This window comes from Carettochelys insculpta, chromosome 10 (assembly GCF_033958435.1).
Source record: "Carettochelys insculpta isolate YL-2023 chromosome 10, ASM3395843v1, whole genome shotgun sequence".
Taxonomy (NCBI): Eukaryota; Metazoa; Chordata; order Testudines; family Carettochelyidae; genus Carettochelys; species Carettochelys insculpta.
The window spans coordinates 5,868,960-5,885,138 of NC_134146.1; the positions used below are offsets into that span (position 1 = coordinate 5,868,960).

At 45.8% G+C, this 16,179-nt stretch overlaps 1 protein-coding gene across 3 annotated transcripts in view; it reads left to right on the top strand.

Annotated features, from left to right (window-relative positions):
• Positions 1–16,179, top strand: part of GIGYF2 (GRB10 interacting GYF protein 2) — a 166,707-nt gene that overhangs the window by 17,706 nt on the left and 132,822 nt on the right. For all 3 annotated transcript variants that reach the window (XM_075004672.1, XM_075004673.1, XM_075004675.1), the window contains exons 2-3: positions 4,532–4,611; positions 12,607–12,736. In XM_075004672.1, coding sequence (XP_074860773.1) covers positions 4,571–4,611; positions 12,607–12,736 — 171 coding nt within the window. In that variant the 5' untranslated portion in view covers positions 4,532–4,570. The remainder of the gene's footprint in view (positions 1–4,531; positions 4,612–12,606; positions 12,737–16,179) is intronic.

Here is a 16,179-nt window from a genome sequence, read left to right on the forward strand (position 1 = left end):
AAACTGGGGGCAGAAAAGAACAGGGTCCAACTATATACAAGGGCGGGGGGGGCACGTCCTGGGCCCCTCGCCCCTATAGCGCGGCACCGGGCGTTGGCGGCCGGGAGCCCCGCTGCGGTCGCAGCCTGGTCCGTGGCTGGGTGGGGGCGCGCTGGACCGGAAGGTACGGTGGCCGGCGAGTGTCAGGTGGCTCCAGGGGTCCCTCGGCGCTCCGGCCCTCGCCAGTGGGTGGCGGGGCGACAGTGGACGGGACGGCGACGGGCGGAGCAGCTGGTGGTGGGGCTGCAGGAGCAGGCAGGGCGGGCGATGTGGCAGCCGGCGCGGCATGGGGGGCCAGGTAGTCCACCAAGTGGTTAAATGTGTCCATGTAGGCCCCCCATGCCTCCTGGCGCCAGGCCAGCGCCCGCTCCTGCAGCTGGAGGTGCTGCTCCGCGACCTGCAGCTGCTGACGGTGGATGGCCAGCAGCTGGGGGTCCGTCGCCGTCGGCTGTTGGTGGCGCGGGGTCCGCCGTCTAGCCCGCCGTGGGGCCGGTCGGTCCTTGGCCGAGGGGCTGCCCTGGAGCGATGGTCCCGGAGGGCTCTCCGGGACGACTGACGCCTCGCCGACGCTCTCTTCCGGTCCTTCTGATGGTGCAGGTGCAGGACACAGGAGAGGAGGGCGGGGAGAAGAATGGAGACAGGCGTTAGTGTGGGCCCCGAGCCATGGCCTTTGTCCCCCCAGCCCTGTGCTGCAGGTTCCCCATCCCCGTCCCCGGGAGATGCTGCTGTGATGGATGGGGTTCAGGGGTCCCCCTGCCCTGCACCCGTCCCCTGGTGGGAGCGACTCTCACTTCACCCCCCAGGGTCTGACAGCAGGAGAGGTTTCTTAGGCCACAGATGCCCAGTTTCTGCCAGGAGTGACAGCACCAGCTGTCGGAAGAGACAGTCCTTCCAACCCATCCTGGGGAGAAGACCCCAAGGGGTGCTCCTCTGGGATGCAGCTTTCCCCTTCCTCAGGCTGGCTGCCTTCCAGCTCTCCCTTCCCCTAGCCTCTACCTGTGGGCCCCGCCCTCGCCCCCCAAGTCCAAGCCAGCTCGGCTCCTCCCTCCTGTTTGTTCAGGGCAGAGGTGTCACCTGCCAGCTGTAGCCCCAGGATCCTCCTTTGCCCCTGGGAGCTATTCGGCTCTTGTTGCTCATATGTAGCCTGAGTCTCCCTTTGGCACTCCCCCCACTCCATCACATGCTGCTGCTGCGGGGTGTCCCACCCCCTCCTCCCGGGGGCCCCTCGAGGTTCCGCTGCCCCCTGGCCTGGGGATAGGGCATGGCACTGTCTTGCGGGGTGGTGGGGGGCAGGGGCTGATGCAGTGCTGTGAGGGCCATGGCCCTGGTGTGCTTGGGGCCATGGCCATGTAAGCATGTGGGGGGCCCTGGACACATATCTCTTACCCCTGCCCCTCAAGCCCAGGGGTGTCCACCAGAGGGCGGTACCTACCTGTCGGTCCGCTCCCACGGTCCGGAGATCCCCGGGGGGCGGAGGCCCTGCTGCTGCTCCGGGATGGCAGGAGGAGGATCTGCAGGCTGGATTCGGCGGAGGAGGAGCCCCCCTCCTCCTCCTCCTCTTCCTGCCGCGATGTCCCGGGGGTGGACTCCGTCTGCAGGGCCTGCTGGGGCTCGTCGGCCGAGGTGTCAAGGGTGGCCGGAGGGGAGGAGGTGTGCTGGGGGCCCAGGATGTCCCTGAGCTCCATGTAAAAGGGGCAAGTGACGGGGGCGGCCCCAGATCGGCTGGCCGTATCCTGGTCCCGGGAGTAACCCTGCCGCAGCTCCTTGACCTTACTCCTGACGTGGTCAGGAGTGCGGGCAGGGTGACCCCGGGCAGCCAGGCCGTCGGCCAGCCGAGCGAACGCATCCGCGTTCCGCCTCTTGCTCCCCATTACCTGGGGCACCTCCTCCTCGCTCCAGAGCCCCAGCAGGTCCCGCAGCTCGGCCTCCGTCCAGGAGGGGCCCCTCTGCCGCTTGCCAGCCTGGCTGCCCTGGCTCCCATTGGGGGCATCCGCTGGGGGGGCTGCCGGCCAGCCATCGCAGCTGTGTGGGGGGCTGAGGGTGGTGCAGGCTGGCCGCGTGTGCAGGCTGCAGCCTGCACATTCCCTCAGCTTCCTGCACAGGAAGGGAGGGGGAGGGGACCTTTAAGGGGCTGCTCCACGCGGCCACCAGTGAGCTGAGGGGCTGGAGAGAGCATCTTTCAACCCCCCAGCTGATGGCCGTCATGGAGGACCCGGCAATTTCGACGTTGCGGGACACGGATCGTCTACACGTGCCCTACTTCGACGTTGAACGTCGAAGTAGGGCGCTATTCCGATCCCCTCATGAGGTTAGCGACTTCGACGTCTCGCCGCCTAACGTCGAAGTTAACTTCGAAATAGCGCCCGACGTGTGTAGCCGCGACGGGCGCTATTTCGAAGTTAGTGCCGCTACTTCAAAGTAGCATGCACGTGTAGATGCGGCTTATATGACCTGGCATCATAATATGTGGCATGTTAGTGGGACTTCTCTGTTAGAGCATTGCTCTGGTACAGAGTAAGAAACATTTATCAAACATATGCTTGCCAGAGAGATAGTTCTTAAGTTGGACACTAGTGAGGTTTAGAAGTAACAGTTTGGTGAGAGACTCAGTTTCTACTGCACCCAGTTAGGAAGAGGAATGGTGCTGTCGTTAGAACCTGTCTGGAGGCTTCATCATTCAATTTAAGTAATTCAGTGTCAACTTAAGTAAATTCAACCTACATTTTGCCTTCAATTTTATAATGTTGATATTGCATTTTGGCACTATGAACATTTGGTTACCAGAGCACATCCTCACTACAAGTGCTTGCATAGACTCATAGAGCGATGCACTGTGCACATTTATCCCACAGTTTCTAACGTTGATTCGAATTCAGGAATAGGCTCCTAATGCCTGATGGAGCACAAAACATTGTTGCCAGTTGCTTTGCGTACATGTCATCCTCCCATGATGCATTTGCCACCTCCTTTCAGTTCCTGGAAGCAAGGGTAAAGAACCATTTTCATGCCTTTTTTTCCTCTAAACCTGGGTTACCTGTGCAGACATCATAGCACATTAAGCATGGACCACCCTTAGCTATACACTGTTGTTGCAAACATTTCACACATTATCCTGTGATATTTGCAGAGCCTAGGTAGGAGCTGCTGAATGGTCAGATGTGATGCCACACAAACGGGCATGCCGGAAGCTGTGGAATAGAGTTCATAGTTGTTGGCAGCAGTTGGGCATATTGATATGGTGGAATGCTGCCTCTGGGCCTGGGCAACAAGCATTGATGGGTGGAACCACATAGTTATGCAGCTATGCCATGAGGAGCAGTGGCTGCAAAAGGCCACTTTTTTGGAATGCTAGGAATTGCTTTCCCTGGTCTTGAAGCACTGAAACACCAAAATGAGACCTGATCTGACAGTTGAGAAGGGAATGACGATAACCTGTGGAAGTGTGAAATGCCAGACTACTTCTGGGAATCTGTTCAGAGTGGGTAAATCTACCAGGTGTCACTTCAAGACACGTGCAAGTTTGGTGTATATTCTTTTGGTGTATATTATGCCACAGTGGAGAACTCTGAGATGGTTGCCTCATTTGCCACATCTGTCTTCCACTAAACCACTCCATCCTCATCCTCACACTTGATTCCAAAGTAGGTACTGATTGTTAATCATCTTCAGTGGAATAAAATAGTAATCATCACTGAAGAGAATAGGAGATTCTTCAAGATGTATGTTCCCTATCTGTATTCTCTTCCTGTCTTCCTCTGTTTAATATGGGATGGAGGAGGAACAGGAAACAATCTATTCACCCTCCCTTTTACCATCTCATGTGAAACCACGCAACAAAATGAGGACATACGCATGGATCAGCAGACACTACTACTTTCAAATGGTTTGCTCCTGGGTGCATGGCACGCATGTGAAAACTATCTTATAGGGACCACACATCTTTTAAAAACGTCTAGTTACGGGTTTGTAACCTCTTTTTACTTGAAATTGTAAGGAGTAGAACATTTTAAATGAAATATTCTGGCACATGCCAGGATATCTTGCTACTTGTCTTGGGTGAGTGATTAGATTTTGCAAGTCCTGTAATTTATCATAACTTACAATTGTATAGTTGTGACTTGATTAATCAAACTTTCACCTCCAGAGAAAGAGAACCATGTTATTTCCTAAGTAGATATGTGCTAGTGTGGTCAGATGTCTTGTACAAATTGTCTTATTTCCTTCTTTGCCTGTGATCAGATTAGGAGTGTTGAAAGCACTGCCTTAGACCAAATATCCTGTTACCAAAGTAATTGTATCTCAGATTTAATTGCATTACAGAGCTCAAATTCAGTAGTAGAATCCTCTTATTCAGTTGTCCCTTTCAGCACTTATGCATGGGATGACCAACTGCAGTCTGCCTTTGCGTGTAAAGGACATGACAACCTACAAAGAGAAAAATTACTCCCCGTTGTCTTCGTGATATTCTTCATTAGAGTTTATTTTATTTTAGGTTCACATTTTTTTTAGAAGAGGAGTAGAAGAGAAGAAAATGGCAGCAGAAACTCAAACACTTAACTTTGGACCTGAATGGTGAGTTTTCTCTGTTTTTGTCAGACTCTGGGACCTTTTTTGAGGATTGTAGGAAGACTTTATTTATAGGCATGTACATTTGGGATGACGGAGAGGCTGAATGGTCAATAAGACTGAACTGGATTTTGTATACTGTTCATCACTTAGTCAAATCTTGTTCTATTTTATAATGAATAAAACCAACACTGTTTAGTACTCTCTGTGAAAGGAGTTAGAAGTTTCAAGTCATTGTAGTAACTTGTGCATACACATCAGAAGAATGTCCAAGGAATGAGCAAGAAAGAGAACTATCTTGAAGCTTAAAATCATTGAACATTGTATACCAGGCATATTGGTGAGGAAACTAGCACTTAGACTGCCCAGGATGAACTTGTTCTCCATATAAATAAATGCTCTGTGTTCAGCTTCAAAAAATAAAAACTTGTAAGGTGTGTTAGGAAAATTGTACCCCCTTCTCAGTACATTCACAGTATTTATTTGTAAGAAAAAATGCCACGTTAAGGGCTCACTGCCCATTCGTTGTTGGACAGTTTCACCATGTTGAAGTGATTGTTTGAGAATCTTATTACAATACCTATCCAATGTGCTTTATCTTTGACCTGGTAAAGACTACATGCACAGACATGACTACCTGCCCTTTCCTGGTTACTCTTTGCGGCCAGGCCACAGTTACAGCCAGTAAAAAAAAATAGAATTTAAAGTATAATATTTTATTTATTATTACTAAGTATTAAGTAAGTTAAAAACCTTCATATGTAAAAAGTCAGGTGAAAATGTATCCATAGATATGGAGTTACTGAGAACCAATAATTTATGATAAAAAAAGAAAAAAGTTAAAATATGGAGAAACGTGCATAATATAAATGTGATAGGATACTTGGAACAAAGCTATGGGATCACGGTTTGTCCCTGAACGTAGCCACTGTGTTGGTACTGGCACACAACACAAGTCTACATAAATTCTCCTTAAAATTCTTTCCTCTCTCAATTTGAAGGAACCTGAATAATTCATCATTACCTTGGGTCCATTTGTCTTGAGCACCAATTATAAAGCTGTTGGTCCTTTAATATCTTCCTCCAAGCCATCAGAATTGTCTTCCCTTCGAACAGTAAAATCCACCATCATTGCATTCCCCCCATCAAAAACAATATTGTGTTTACACAGATAGCCATAATTATTCCTTAAATACGGTTCCACTATCGCTTTTAGTCTTAATTTACCTTTTTTATCAATAACTGCATCTACTATCCTATTATGTCTTATCTGAGCATCTTTCACTTTAAAATGTTGCTCAGATACATGGATTACTGTTTCTGTAACCTTCCCACACCATCTACACACAGCTTGTATTTCTTCTTCTAGCTATCAAAACTAAAAAGCAGGCCAGTAGTACTTTAAAGACTAACAAAATAATTTATTAGGTGATGAGCTTTTGTGGAACAGACCCACTTCTGGTCTGAAGAAGTGAGTCTGTCCCACAAAAGCTCATCACCTAATAAATTATTTTGTTAGTCTTTAAAGTGCTACTGGACTGCTTTTTTGTTTTGATAGTATATAGACTAGCATGGCTGTCTCTCTGTTACTAGTCCTCTAGCTAGTGTATGTCTGGTAGAAAAAACATTAGTTCTTAGTTGTAGTACAGTGCTGAAGAGAGAGGATTTAACCATATGCAATCTAATAAAAAATGAGTAATTGGATCATTTTAAAAATATTTAATCCCAATTTCTTGGAATCTTGAAGAGCACTACATTTCAAATTCCTTTTTTTTTTTTTTTTTTTTTTGAGTTTGGAATAACTGCACAGTACATTATAATCTTATCAGCAAAATAGTCCCCTGCACGTATATATACATTATATAGCTAATCTCATGAAACTGTGTTTTTTCTGAATTAACATATTTAGAATTTGAATACTAAACTTAATGTATGTTACGACCCCCATCTCTTCCTGTAAAACAGGCTGTTTGTTGATTGTACACTGAGGGGGATGTAAAATCTCCTTAACTTGCTTACTATAACGTCCAAATCTAAAACACGAAACAGAAGTTTAATTAAAAGCAAATAATAAAGCATCCTAGGTGAAATATATGCCTGTAAAATCGTTGCTTTTTTTCAGGTTTCAGAGGTGTTTCACATAATTTATCACCATTCAGTTAGTTTCCCCTTGAGTGAGACCACCTGCCTCTTTCCACAGGTCTCTCTTTGCATCCAGATGTTTTTCAAACTGTCTTGGTTGCACATTGTCTATTTTCTCTTTATCCACTTTCCAGTTATTCTTAGGATTAAGTACAAAATCCTTACATTTAACCATTATGTGAAATTCTTTTGTTTAACATTTTTTAGAACCAGTATTTCTGCAGAAACAGTCTAAAAATCTCAAGGTTCCTAATCATTCATTGATATATCTCACTTAAAATAGCCACACCATAAGCAAAAGTAAAGGCTGTAGTACTTTTTCTCTTGAATGTTGTATCCCATGCCCTCAGTCTCTAACTTCACCAACGAAGGATTAAAGGCTTTATTAAATAGTATTGGAAATAGAGGGTCTCCTTGCTTGACCGCACACGTTATAGTAATGGACTCAGTGTGCTTTTCACCCACCCTAATGATACAGGTCATTAACAATCTCTATAAATCCCTCATTTATCACAAATTTCTTCAGATGTGACATATGTCCATGCCCTATTGAGTCAAATGCTTTGGAGAAATCTACAAAAACAGTAGCTAACTGCTCTCTTGTTCATTTAGCTTGTTTGAATTAAATTGTCTTAAATAGCTATATTTTCCTTACAACGCTGAGCCGGAATAAAACCTTTTAATCTACTACAAATCTTTAATTATGAACCTAAGTCATGTTGCTAAAATTTTTGTATATCCTCACCCAACAGAACCAATTTTAATTTCTTCCGGGAGGACAATTTTGCCAATTCCTTCTGCTTTTTATGGTCCTGTCTTCTTTAAATGTGTCTGGAATCTGTTAGGTTAAAAACTATATATTAAAATTAAAAAATTTAACAAGTATATGAGTCCAAATTAAAAATTCCCATAGACCCTGAGCAATAACTTAATTTTAGCCTGGGGCACTATCTTTCTGAATCTTTCTTAATAGATCCCTCACCTCCACTGAGATAGGATAGCCCTGGTCATCGAAGTAATGGATAATGATGTTACTGAGTCCTATCTTATTTCCATGTCCAACCATTCTTAATATCTTTGTTTAATACTGTCATGTTTCTTTTAATACCTTTCAAGCTCATTCAGAGGAATACTTCACCTAGCCCTGTCTGGATCTCCAATAATAATGTGATTTAATCGTTTCTTCTTTTCCAAAGAGTTGCTGATAAAATTTGTATCGAGCTTTCGTAGTGGCATACAGTCCGACTGAAGATTGCTTCTTGCTGCCCACCTTTCTTAGCTAGTACTGGGATGCCTGGTATGCCTTGGTTTGGTCTGAATCCTCCAAATGTAGTGCCTCCTCCCTCCAGGCTTCAGAGTCTAACCAGCAACTTTTGCAGGCAGATCAAGACCCTCTGTCCACAGCACCATCTGTCCCAGGGCACCACCAGTATTGTCGTGTGTGCTGGGGGCAATGAGCTTGCACGTACCCCAGGGGTCTTTGCATAACTGCTGCAAGGGCACAAGCCATCATTTGTGAGACTAGATGAGCCCTTGGTGACTGTCTTCCTCCCACCAGAGTCAGTCTCCTCTGCTTGGGGACCCCACGCCCTGTGCCACGCAGATTACTCAACCGGAGGAGGAATGCCCAGTGGAGCAGACTGCAGAAGTGGCTCGTACTGTACCGGCTTCATTGTTTTCGTCCCCCGACAAAGCTATTGTGGGGTCAACACTGATAGTCCATCAGGGCCATGTCAAGGCTCCCCAGCAGCTGTTAAAAAAGGTTACCTCAAACTTGGAGATGCCAGCAGAAGAGCTGGAGGAACCCTTCGGCAATCTGTTTAACGTTCTGAGTTTGGCAGCCTTAGGCAGAATTGCAGTGCCAGTACACGATGAGGTGGTAAAGATCATCAGTGTCCTTTGGCAAACCCCTTCCTTGCTTCACCAGCTCCCTAAGTCAGCAGAGTTGAAATACTGTGTTCTTACCAGTGGGTGGTACATATTCCTTCTAATACCTATCCTGTCCCAAAACAGAGGAAAAGAAACTGAACCATGTCAGTGGAAAGTTTTATTCATTGGCAAGCGTTCAGCTCAGTGTGACAAAACACCAAGCCCTCCTCAGCTGATACGATTTTAGTATTTAGCAGTCTATGACCAAAATTACTGATTCCCTCCCAGAAGCCCTGAGAAAGGAGTTCCAGGCCATTCTTGATGAAGGCCAGGGGTTTGCAAGAGGGGTGCAGCAGGTAACCTCAGCCACAGCCACAGCCACGCAGCCCGTGGCCTCTGCTGTTGCCATGAGGTGAGCAGTATGTTTCCAGTCTTTGGGTCTTTCCACCAAGGTCCAGCAGTCTGTCTGAGACTTCCCATTTGATGACAGTGCTCTCTTGGGGAAATAATGGATGAAGGATTCCCATGTCACCCTTAAGACCTCAGGCCTCTCTGTCCCTGGGCAGTGGAGACAGTACTTTATCCTCCCATGTGGTTCCAGTGTTGACAGACAATGCAGCTTCCATGTTTTATATTAATAGGCAAGGGTAATGTGGCTCTCATCCCTTTGTGAGGAAGCACTGAACCTTAGGGAGTTTTTAATTCAATGTGCAATTCACCTGGAGGCCTGCCGCCTCCCAGCTATCAGGAACATGTTGGTGTCTCACAGACTGGAGTCATGCGAGCTGGGACCGGATCTAGCCCACAGATTTTTGTTCTCTCCCCACTAGTGGTCACTTCCCCCTGAAGAAAGTTGGTGGGTTTTGCAGGACTCCCCAAGTAGACCTCTTTGCCACCAGGGAGAACAGTAAGTGACCTGGCTTTTGCTCTTTCTAGGCAGGAGCGTGCTCTGACACATCACTCCTGTTGTGTTCTGTGGATGTACTTTATACATTCGTGCTGATCAACAGCGTCCTGTCACAGGTGAAGAGGGACAAGGCTCAAGTCATTCTGATTGCCCCAGAGTGGCTCAGGCAGCACTGATTTGGTTTGTTGCTGGACCTATCAGTAGCTCTCTTGAGGCTTCAGTTCAGCCACCAGGATCGTCTTTTCTAAGATTGTGGTCGCCTTCTGCATCTCAGCCTCACCTCTCACAATATGGTTGCTGCATTGTTGAATCCTGAAGAGCAGGCCTGTTCCAGGAAGGTGTGGCAAAGTGGGCCAGGTTCCCCCACTGGGCTTCTGAGTGTAATATACGCATTGCAGTTTCATTTGCACAGGTAATCCTTGATTATCTGCTCATGGTGAAGGAGGGCTAGCTCAGTGGTTTAATCATTGGCCTGCTAAACCCAGTGTTGTGAGCTCAGTCCTTGAGGGGGCCATTTAGGGATCTGGGGCAAATAGATTTAAAAAAAAAAAAAAAAAAAAGGGATGGTGCTTGATCCTGCCCAGAGGGCAGGGGACTGGACTCAATGACCTCACAAGGTCCCTTCCTACTCCATGAGATACGTATCTCCATATATTTAGCATGGTTTGGCCCTTTTAAGAAACATATTAACACATCAACTTTTCATCTCTGACCCAAGATTCCTCAGTATTCTTGCATGAGAGGCCTGCCCATTTTCTGAGCAGCCTTGAATGATTGTTCCCATCTGTGAAGGATCGTGTACCTCTGTTTGACCTTAACCTGGTTCTGTCTAGGCTCATGGGGCTGTCATTTGAGCCCCTGCTCTCTTGCTGTCCCACCTATCCTGGATCGTCACCTTCTTAATAGTTAGTATGTTGGCTGGTATGGTGTGTGTTGGAAATTAGAGCTGACCTCTTAAGAACGTATGCGGAGGTTCCATAGGGACAAGGTACAACTGTGACCTCATCTGGCCTTTCTTGCAAAGGTGATCTTTTCTTTCCACATTAACCAGTTCATCTTCCTACTGGTGTTGTGTCCCAAGCTATATAGCTCTAATGAGGAGAGGCACTTAACATGTCCTAGATATCAACTGATCACTGGCTTTCTACCTGGAATGGACCAGCCCTCTCTGTAAATCAGGGGTGGGGGACCAGATCCAAATTGCAGCTTGCCTGTATCTAGGCCCCAAGGTTTCAGACACCTCTTCCCATCATCCGGTCTTCTACAGGGTGAGGGGTGGTCGGGAGAAGTGGCTCTGCATGCTGTGGCTGCTTTCTCTGTCACTCCCCTATCCCCAACTGGGGGAATTGCGGCTCCAAGAAGCACTACCTGGAAGCTTTTCTCCCATTGCTCTGGTTGGCAAGAATTGTCGTCAATGGGACAGTGTCTGGGAAAGGCCAGGGTCATAAATCTATTGATGTCTTTGGGGAGTTGCACCAGGTAAGGACCCCACCATTGCCCAGACCTTGCGACCCCCTACCTGCTGCAACACCCTCTCCCACCCAGGCAGCCCATCCATAGCTTGCATCTTCACCATACCACACTCCTAAACCCTCCAGCCTGGTCCTGCACCTTCCCTCCCACCCCCAGCACCTCTGGCCCACTTCCTACTTGTCCCTTTCAACATCGTGTTTCTCATTTTTGGCCCCACCCCAGAGTGTAGGGGGACCCACGAAATCTGCCATTCCTGGCTTCCCTAGGCTCTGGGGCTGATGGGTGAGGAAATGAGGGGCATGTCTTTATTTTTTTTCCTGTGTTTCAGTTGAGGGACCATATCAGTGAAGTCTTTCTCATGTGTGCGGACCCGACTGGTTTTTCTGTCAGTCAGTGGCCTCAGACCCAAAAAAGCTTCCTCATGCCTCTTGTAAATTATTGGAGCTCTTCATAATGATGGCAGATGGATGAAGGGCTTCCCAGTGACTTCTCAAAGGATTTCCAGTTTGGTTATCGTGCATCAGAACCTGTTATTCGTTAGCATGGGTTCTACTACTGCCTCTGATAAAAGCCCAGTCAGTAACAGTACGCACATTTTCAGTGGCTTTCCTGGTCACTGTGCCCATGGACAACTGTAGAGCTACAACGTGGTCCTCAGTGAACACATTTATGATACATTATGCTGTGACCTGGTCGGCCTGAGAGGACTTTGGAAGGGTAATACTACAAGCAGCATGCCCATTAACTCCTCCCCACTTCCACTAGTACAGCTTGGAGACACCTAATGTAGAACTGATATGTAAAAGCCTGTAAAGAAAAGATGGTCACCTGTTCTGTAATGGGTGTTCAAGATGTGTTGCTCATGTCCATTCCATGACCCGTGCTCTTTCCCTACTGTCGGAGTTGCAATCAAGAAAGAATTGGCGGGAGGGCGAAGCTGGTAGTGCGCTTAATACTATGCCGTATGAGTGCCACATCCAGGGTGCCAGAGTTGGTGCCCTGTTGATACTAGGGCAGCAAAAACTTCTGGGACAGGTGCATGTGGCAAGCGCGCGCACACATAATGTGGAATGCACTTGAGCAACACATCACAAACACCAGTTACGAAAGTCTTCTGACTTAGGGATCAGGGATCAGCCACAAGTTAGACATGTTTGGAGGCAGTAAATCTAAAAATAACAACAATTGTGTTAAAATACTAAAAGTTTGTAATGATGCAGGAAACTTTGGAAAGCGTAAAATTGTTTTTGGTATCATTTTAGACTAACAGGTAAAGAAGGAGTTTCAAGGAAGGTAATCCATGGGAGTAGAAAAGTATTTTTGGGACTATGCCGTATTCTAATGCTTTGGTAGATAATCTTTCCTGATGTGCTAGTATAGTTAAATTTCCTTACACTAGCAGGGCTTTGTTGCTATGCTTGTGCCCTGGTGTGATAAGGTGTTTTTTTTTTTCCTTATTTTCTCTACTAATATAGAATATCTGTGAAGCCAATTGATTGCAGTTGGATGTATTTTATTCGTCTCAAACTCTTTGATGTCTGGTGCAGTGATAAGTAGCACAGGTATAGATTCTGTCCATATTAATTTTTCTCCTCCTCTGCTTTGTCTAGGCTGCGAGCTCTGTCCAGTGGTGGGAGTGTGACATCACCTCCCCTTTCTCCTGCATTGCCAAAGTACAAATTAGCAGATTATCGCTATGGGAGAGAAGAAATGTTAGCACTTTTCCTAAAGGATAATAAGGTTTGTATGGTTGGTGGGTGGGAAGAAGGCTTTTCTCTACTACTGCAATCTTGTAATAATGGGACCAGATCTCTCTGTACAATGTATGCCCATAGTGGTGGTTTTTTTAAATTCCCATTTCTTAATGGAGAATAGTAGTGCTGGTTCTATATACACGTCCATGTGCAGGTGCCTGCAACCTGTGGCTCCAGAGCCACATGCTATTTAAGGGAGCTTTCTTTGTGGCTCCTAAGGCTATAATTGCAAAGTTCAAAACAAAACCACAACCAAACCCCTCCTTTTTCAAGAAAGGGTGAACATCTAAAAGCCCCACAATGAACAACATGAACAACTCTGTGTTTTGATCGTGTTGCTAATAAAGTCTTGATTTTGAAAAAGAAGCTTGTGGCATTCCTGTTGTGAGGGGCAATATGCATTTTACAAAAGACAACTGAAATAAAATGTTCAGTAAATTATTTAAATGATTCTTGGGAACCTCCCCCTAGATTTGTCTGCTGCTCTCCAGTATCTGTCTATGAATACAAGTCCAAAAGGAAGTGAGGAGGATGCTCTTTCTAATTGACAGCAAAAGAGGCATTGGCTGGACAGAATCCAGATGCTTTAGGAATCTCTACCATGGTCCCTTATACCATACCTGATGTCATGCAAATGGCCTTACCAGCCACTTTGGAACCCTGAAATTCTACTTCCTAAACTAGACTTCAATCTTCAAAAGATCCTTTGTTTCATCACAGGTCTTCTGCAAGACCTTTTAGAGCACTATAAGCACCTCAGATTGTGAAACACATGACCAAAAATCAGGCATATCAGAAAGAATATCCAGCTCCTGTAGCACTGGTAGTCATCTTTCTTGGACTTTCTTTGATGCAGATGTTATGTCTAATTCGCTGTCTGCTGTTGATAACTTTAAGGCCTTTCAAGGCCTATTAAAACACAAGGAAATCAATGATTTATTTGTCATGTTGCATCCCACAATGTCAGCCGGGTTAATGACTTCAGTGTAGTGGGCCATTCTGTTAAAGACCTCGGGGTGTGTGTGTGTGTGTGTGTGTGTGTGTGTCCTGGAACACGAAGAATTTAGAAGGTTAGAGCCAGAGATTTGTGAGTTAGAGGACATATTCAAATTTGACACATTAACATGTGGTATGAACAGACACATCACCTACCTCAAGGATTACAAGGATTGCTTCCCTTCCTTGGATGCTCATAATTGTCTCAGACAGGACGATTAACATCCCTCCCATCTCTCACCCCCTTCCTTCAATCCTATTTGATTTGTCAGTTTTTACTGCAATTTTTTTTGGTCCTGTGTACTTATAAATGTCAGTCTGTATTGGAAATGAAATTGATCTGATGAAGTGGGTCTGTTCCATGAAAGCTCATCACCAAATAAATCATTTTGTTTGTCTTTAAAGTGCTACATTTCTGCTGCTTTGTTTTGTTGGATTAGAGACTAACATGGCTACCTCTCTGTTACTACATATAAAGTTATTTTCAAACCTTCCAAGGCCTTAAGGAAATCACTGGGTTTCAGCCTTGCAACTTCTGAAAGAGCAGTGTGTCCTTGCTAGGTCCCTCCTGAAAAGTTCTAGTGTTCCTATGTTCAATCTGCCTCTAGTTCACTAGAGGTCACTGCAATGCAGGAGAAAAATAAAATAAGGACTTGTTAAGATGATTTCTAATAAGAGGATCTAAAGAAACACCCTTTTGGGAGGAAAATTTATAATTCATTCTTCCATCAACCTTCAGGTTCTTAAAGTAAATGTATCAACTGTTGACAGTGAAATATTGTTACTTCTACTACAGGGGTGAGATGAGTCCGGGAGGACACTGACCCACGGAAGAATTGTGTGGGGGTCAAACAAAAGTTAAAAGCAAAAATCAAAACTCACTGACCTAGCTCCTAGTTGAGGGGAAAAATCAAGACACTAAACTCACTCACACTCAATTTGGGTGCCCAGATTTTGCCTAACTTTCCATCCCCAAGGGAGGGCTCAGAGGCTTGGGGTTCCCTGCCACCAGCGGGGCCAGCCAGTGCTTTTGCACTACACTCGTTGGCAGCTGCTGAGGTTCAGAGGCTTGTTGCAGGGGTGGAGCTCAAGTGCTGTCTTGTCATCCTGTGGGGGAAGCCCTGAGCCTCATGCCTGCCTGGATTAAAATAAGCCGAGGGTTATATCTGGCTTTACAGCCATAGGTTTCCCACTTGTCCTGTAATAGGATAAGAGTTCCTGTTTTGGAGATAAAACTACTTCAGGATTCTGTGGTGAAGCTGAGGTCCATTTTTACTGACTGCTTAGACATTGTAGGCAACTATAGCTGTGAGAGTTAGGTTTACTTCTATTACCGTATTGAATCTTAATGGCTGAAATAATCGGATGTACTGAAAGAGCTAAGTTCACCACTGAAAGTGCACCATTTGAAGGTTCTGGTTTAATTTTAACATGGATGAAAAACTATATTTGAAGAATTCCAGGACAGTTCTCTGTTTCTTGGGCTTTATCTTCCAGTTTAGAGAAGAAGAGAGGATAAATGTTAGACAATGCTGTTCCCAGAAGAAATTCCCAGGACACCTCCTTCTTTCAGCAAAATAGCGATTCAGCCTTCTTTTAGATACTACTCTGGTTGCATCTGGATTGATTGTCACGATAGTTATCCATAATACCTTCTGTATATTTTCACGTTTGCTGCTCTTGACTTCCGGTATGCTCATTTGTATGCCCAAACATCTTTCTATGGCAACAAAAACGTGTAGCAAGCGTAAAGTAGCTTACCTAGCCATATCTTGAAGAGTGGCCGATTGAAAGCAAATCTCTTCAGAAGGCACCCCGCTCAATAGTCCTCAAGCTCTTTACATCAGTGAGACTCAATGCAAAGCATGAAGAATCTACTTTTATTTAGGCTCAGACAGTTTTGTGTTCAGGACTACTCCTGTGACCTTTAAAACAGCAAGAACCTGAAGAGATTCTGTGCAATTGTGAATGTCATCTCAGAACTGAAGAGTCACCCCCAGACTTGGACGTGAGACTGCTTGAGTTTGAGGTGACATGGCAGCTTGCGCAGTTGTGATGCTGCATTCAGGTTGTCACCATTTTCCCCTGTAGGGATGATGTGTCAGTTTTATTAGCACAGGAAATACAGCATAGACTTAAAGATTTCAGTCCTTGCAGAACTGCTGCTTGTTGGCTGACAAGTTGCAAGTTGAAAAACACTCATCTGGTTAACATATTCAAGTGTAATTTCGCATTCTGAATGAGTTCCCATACCAGCTTTCTTAAGTGGAAAGAGCCCTGCTCCCAGAAGCTTCTAGCAAATTCAGTTGTGCCAAGCCGTACCAAACTGATGTTCATCACATTTGTTGAGATCAGTCACAGCAATTCAGTGCCATCCCAATGAGGGATTTGAGGTATACTATCCCATAATCACCTGAATTTACAGAATCTTGA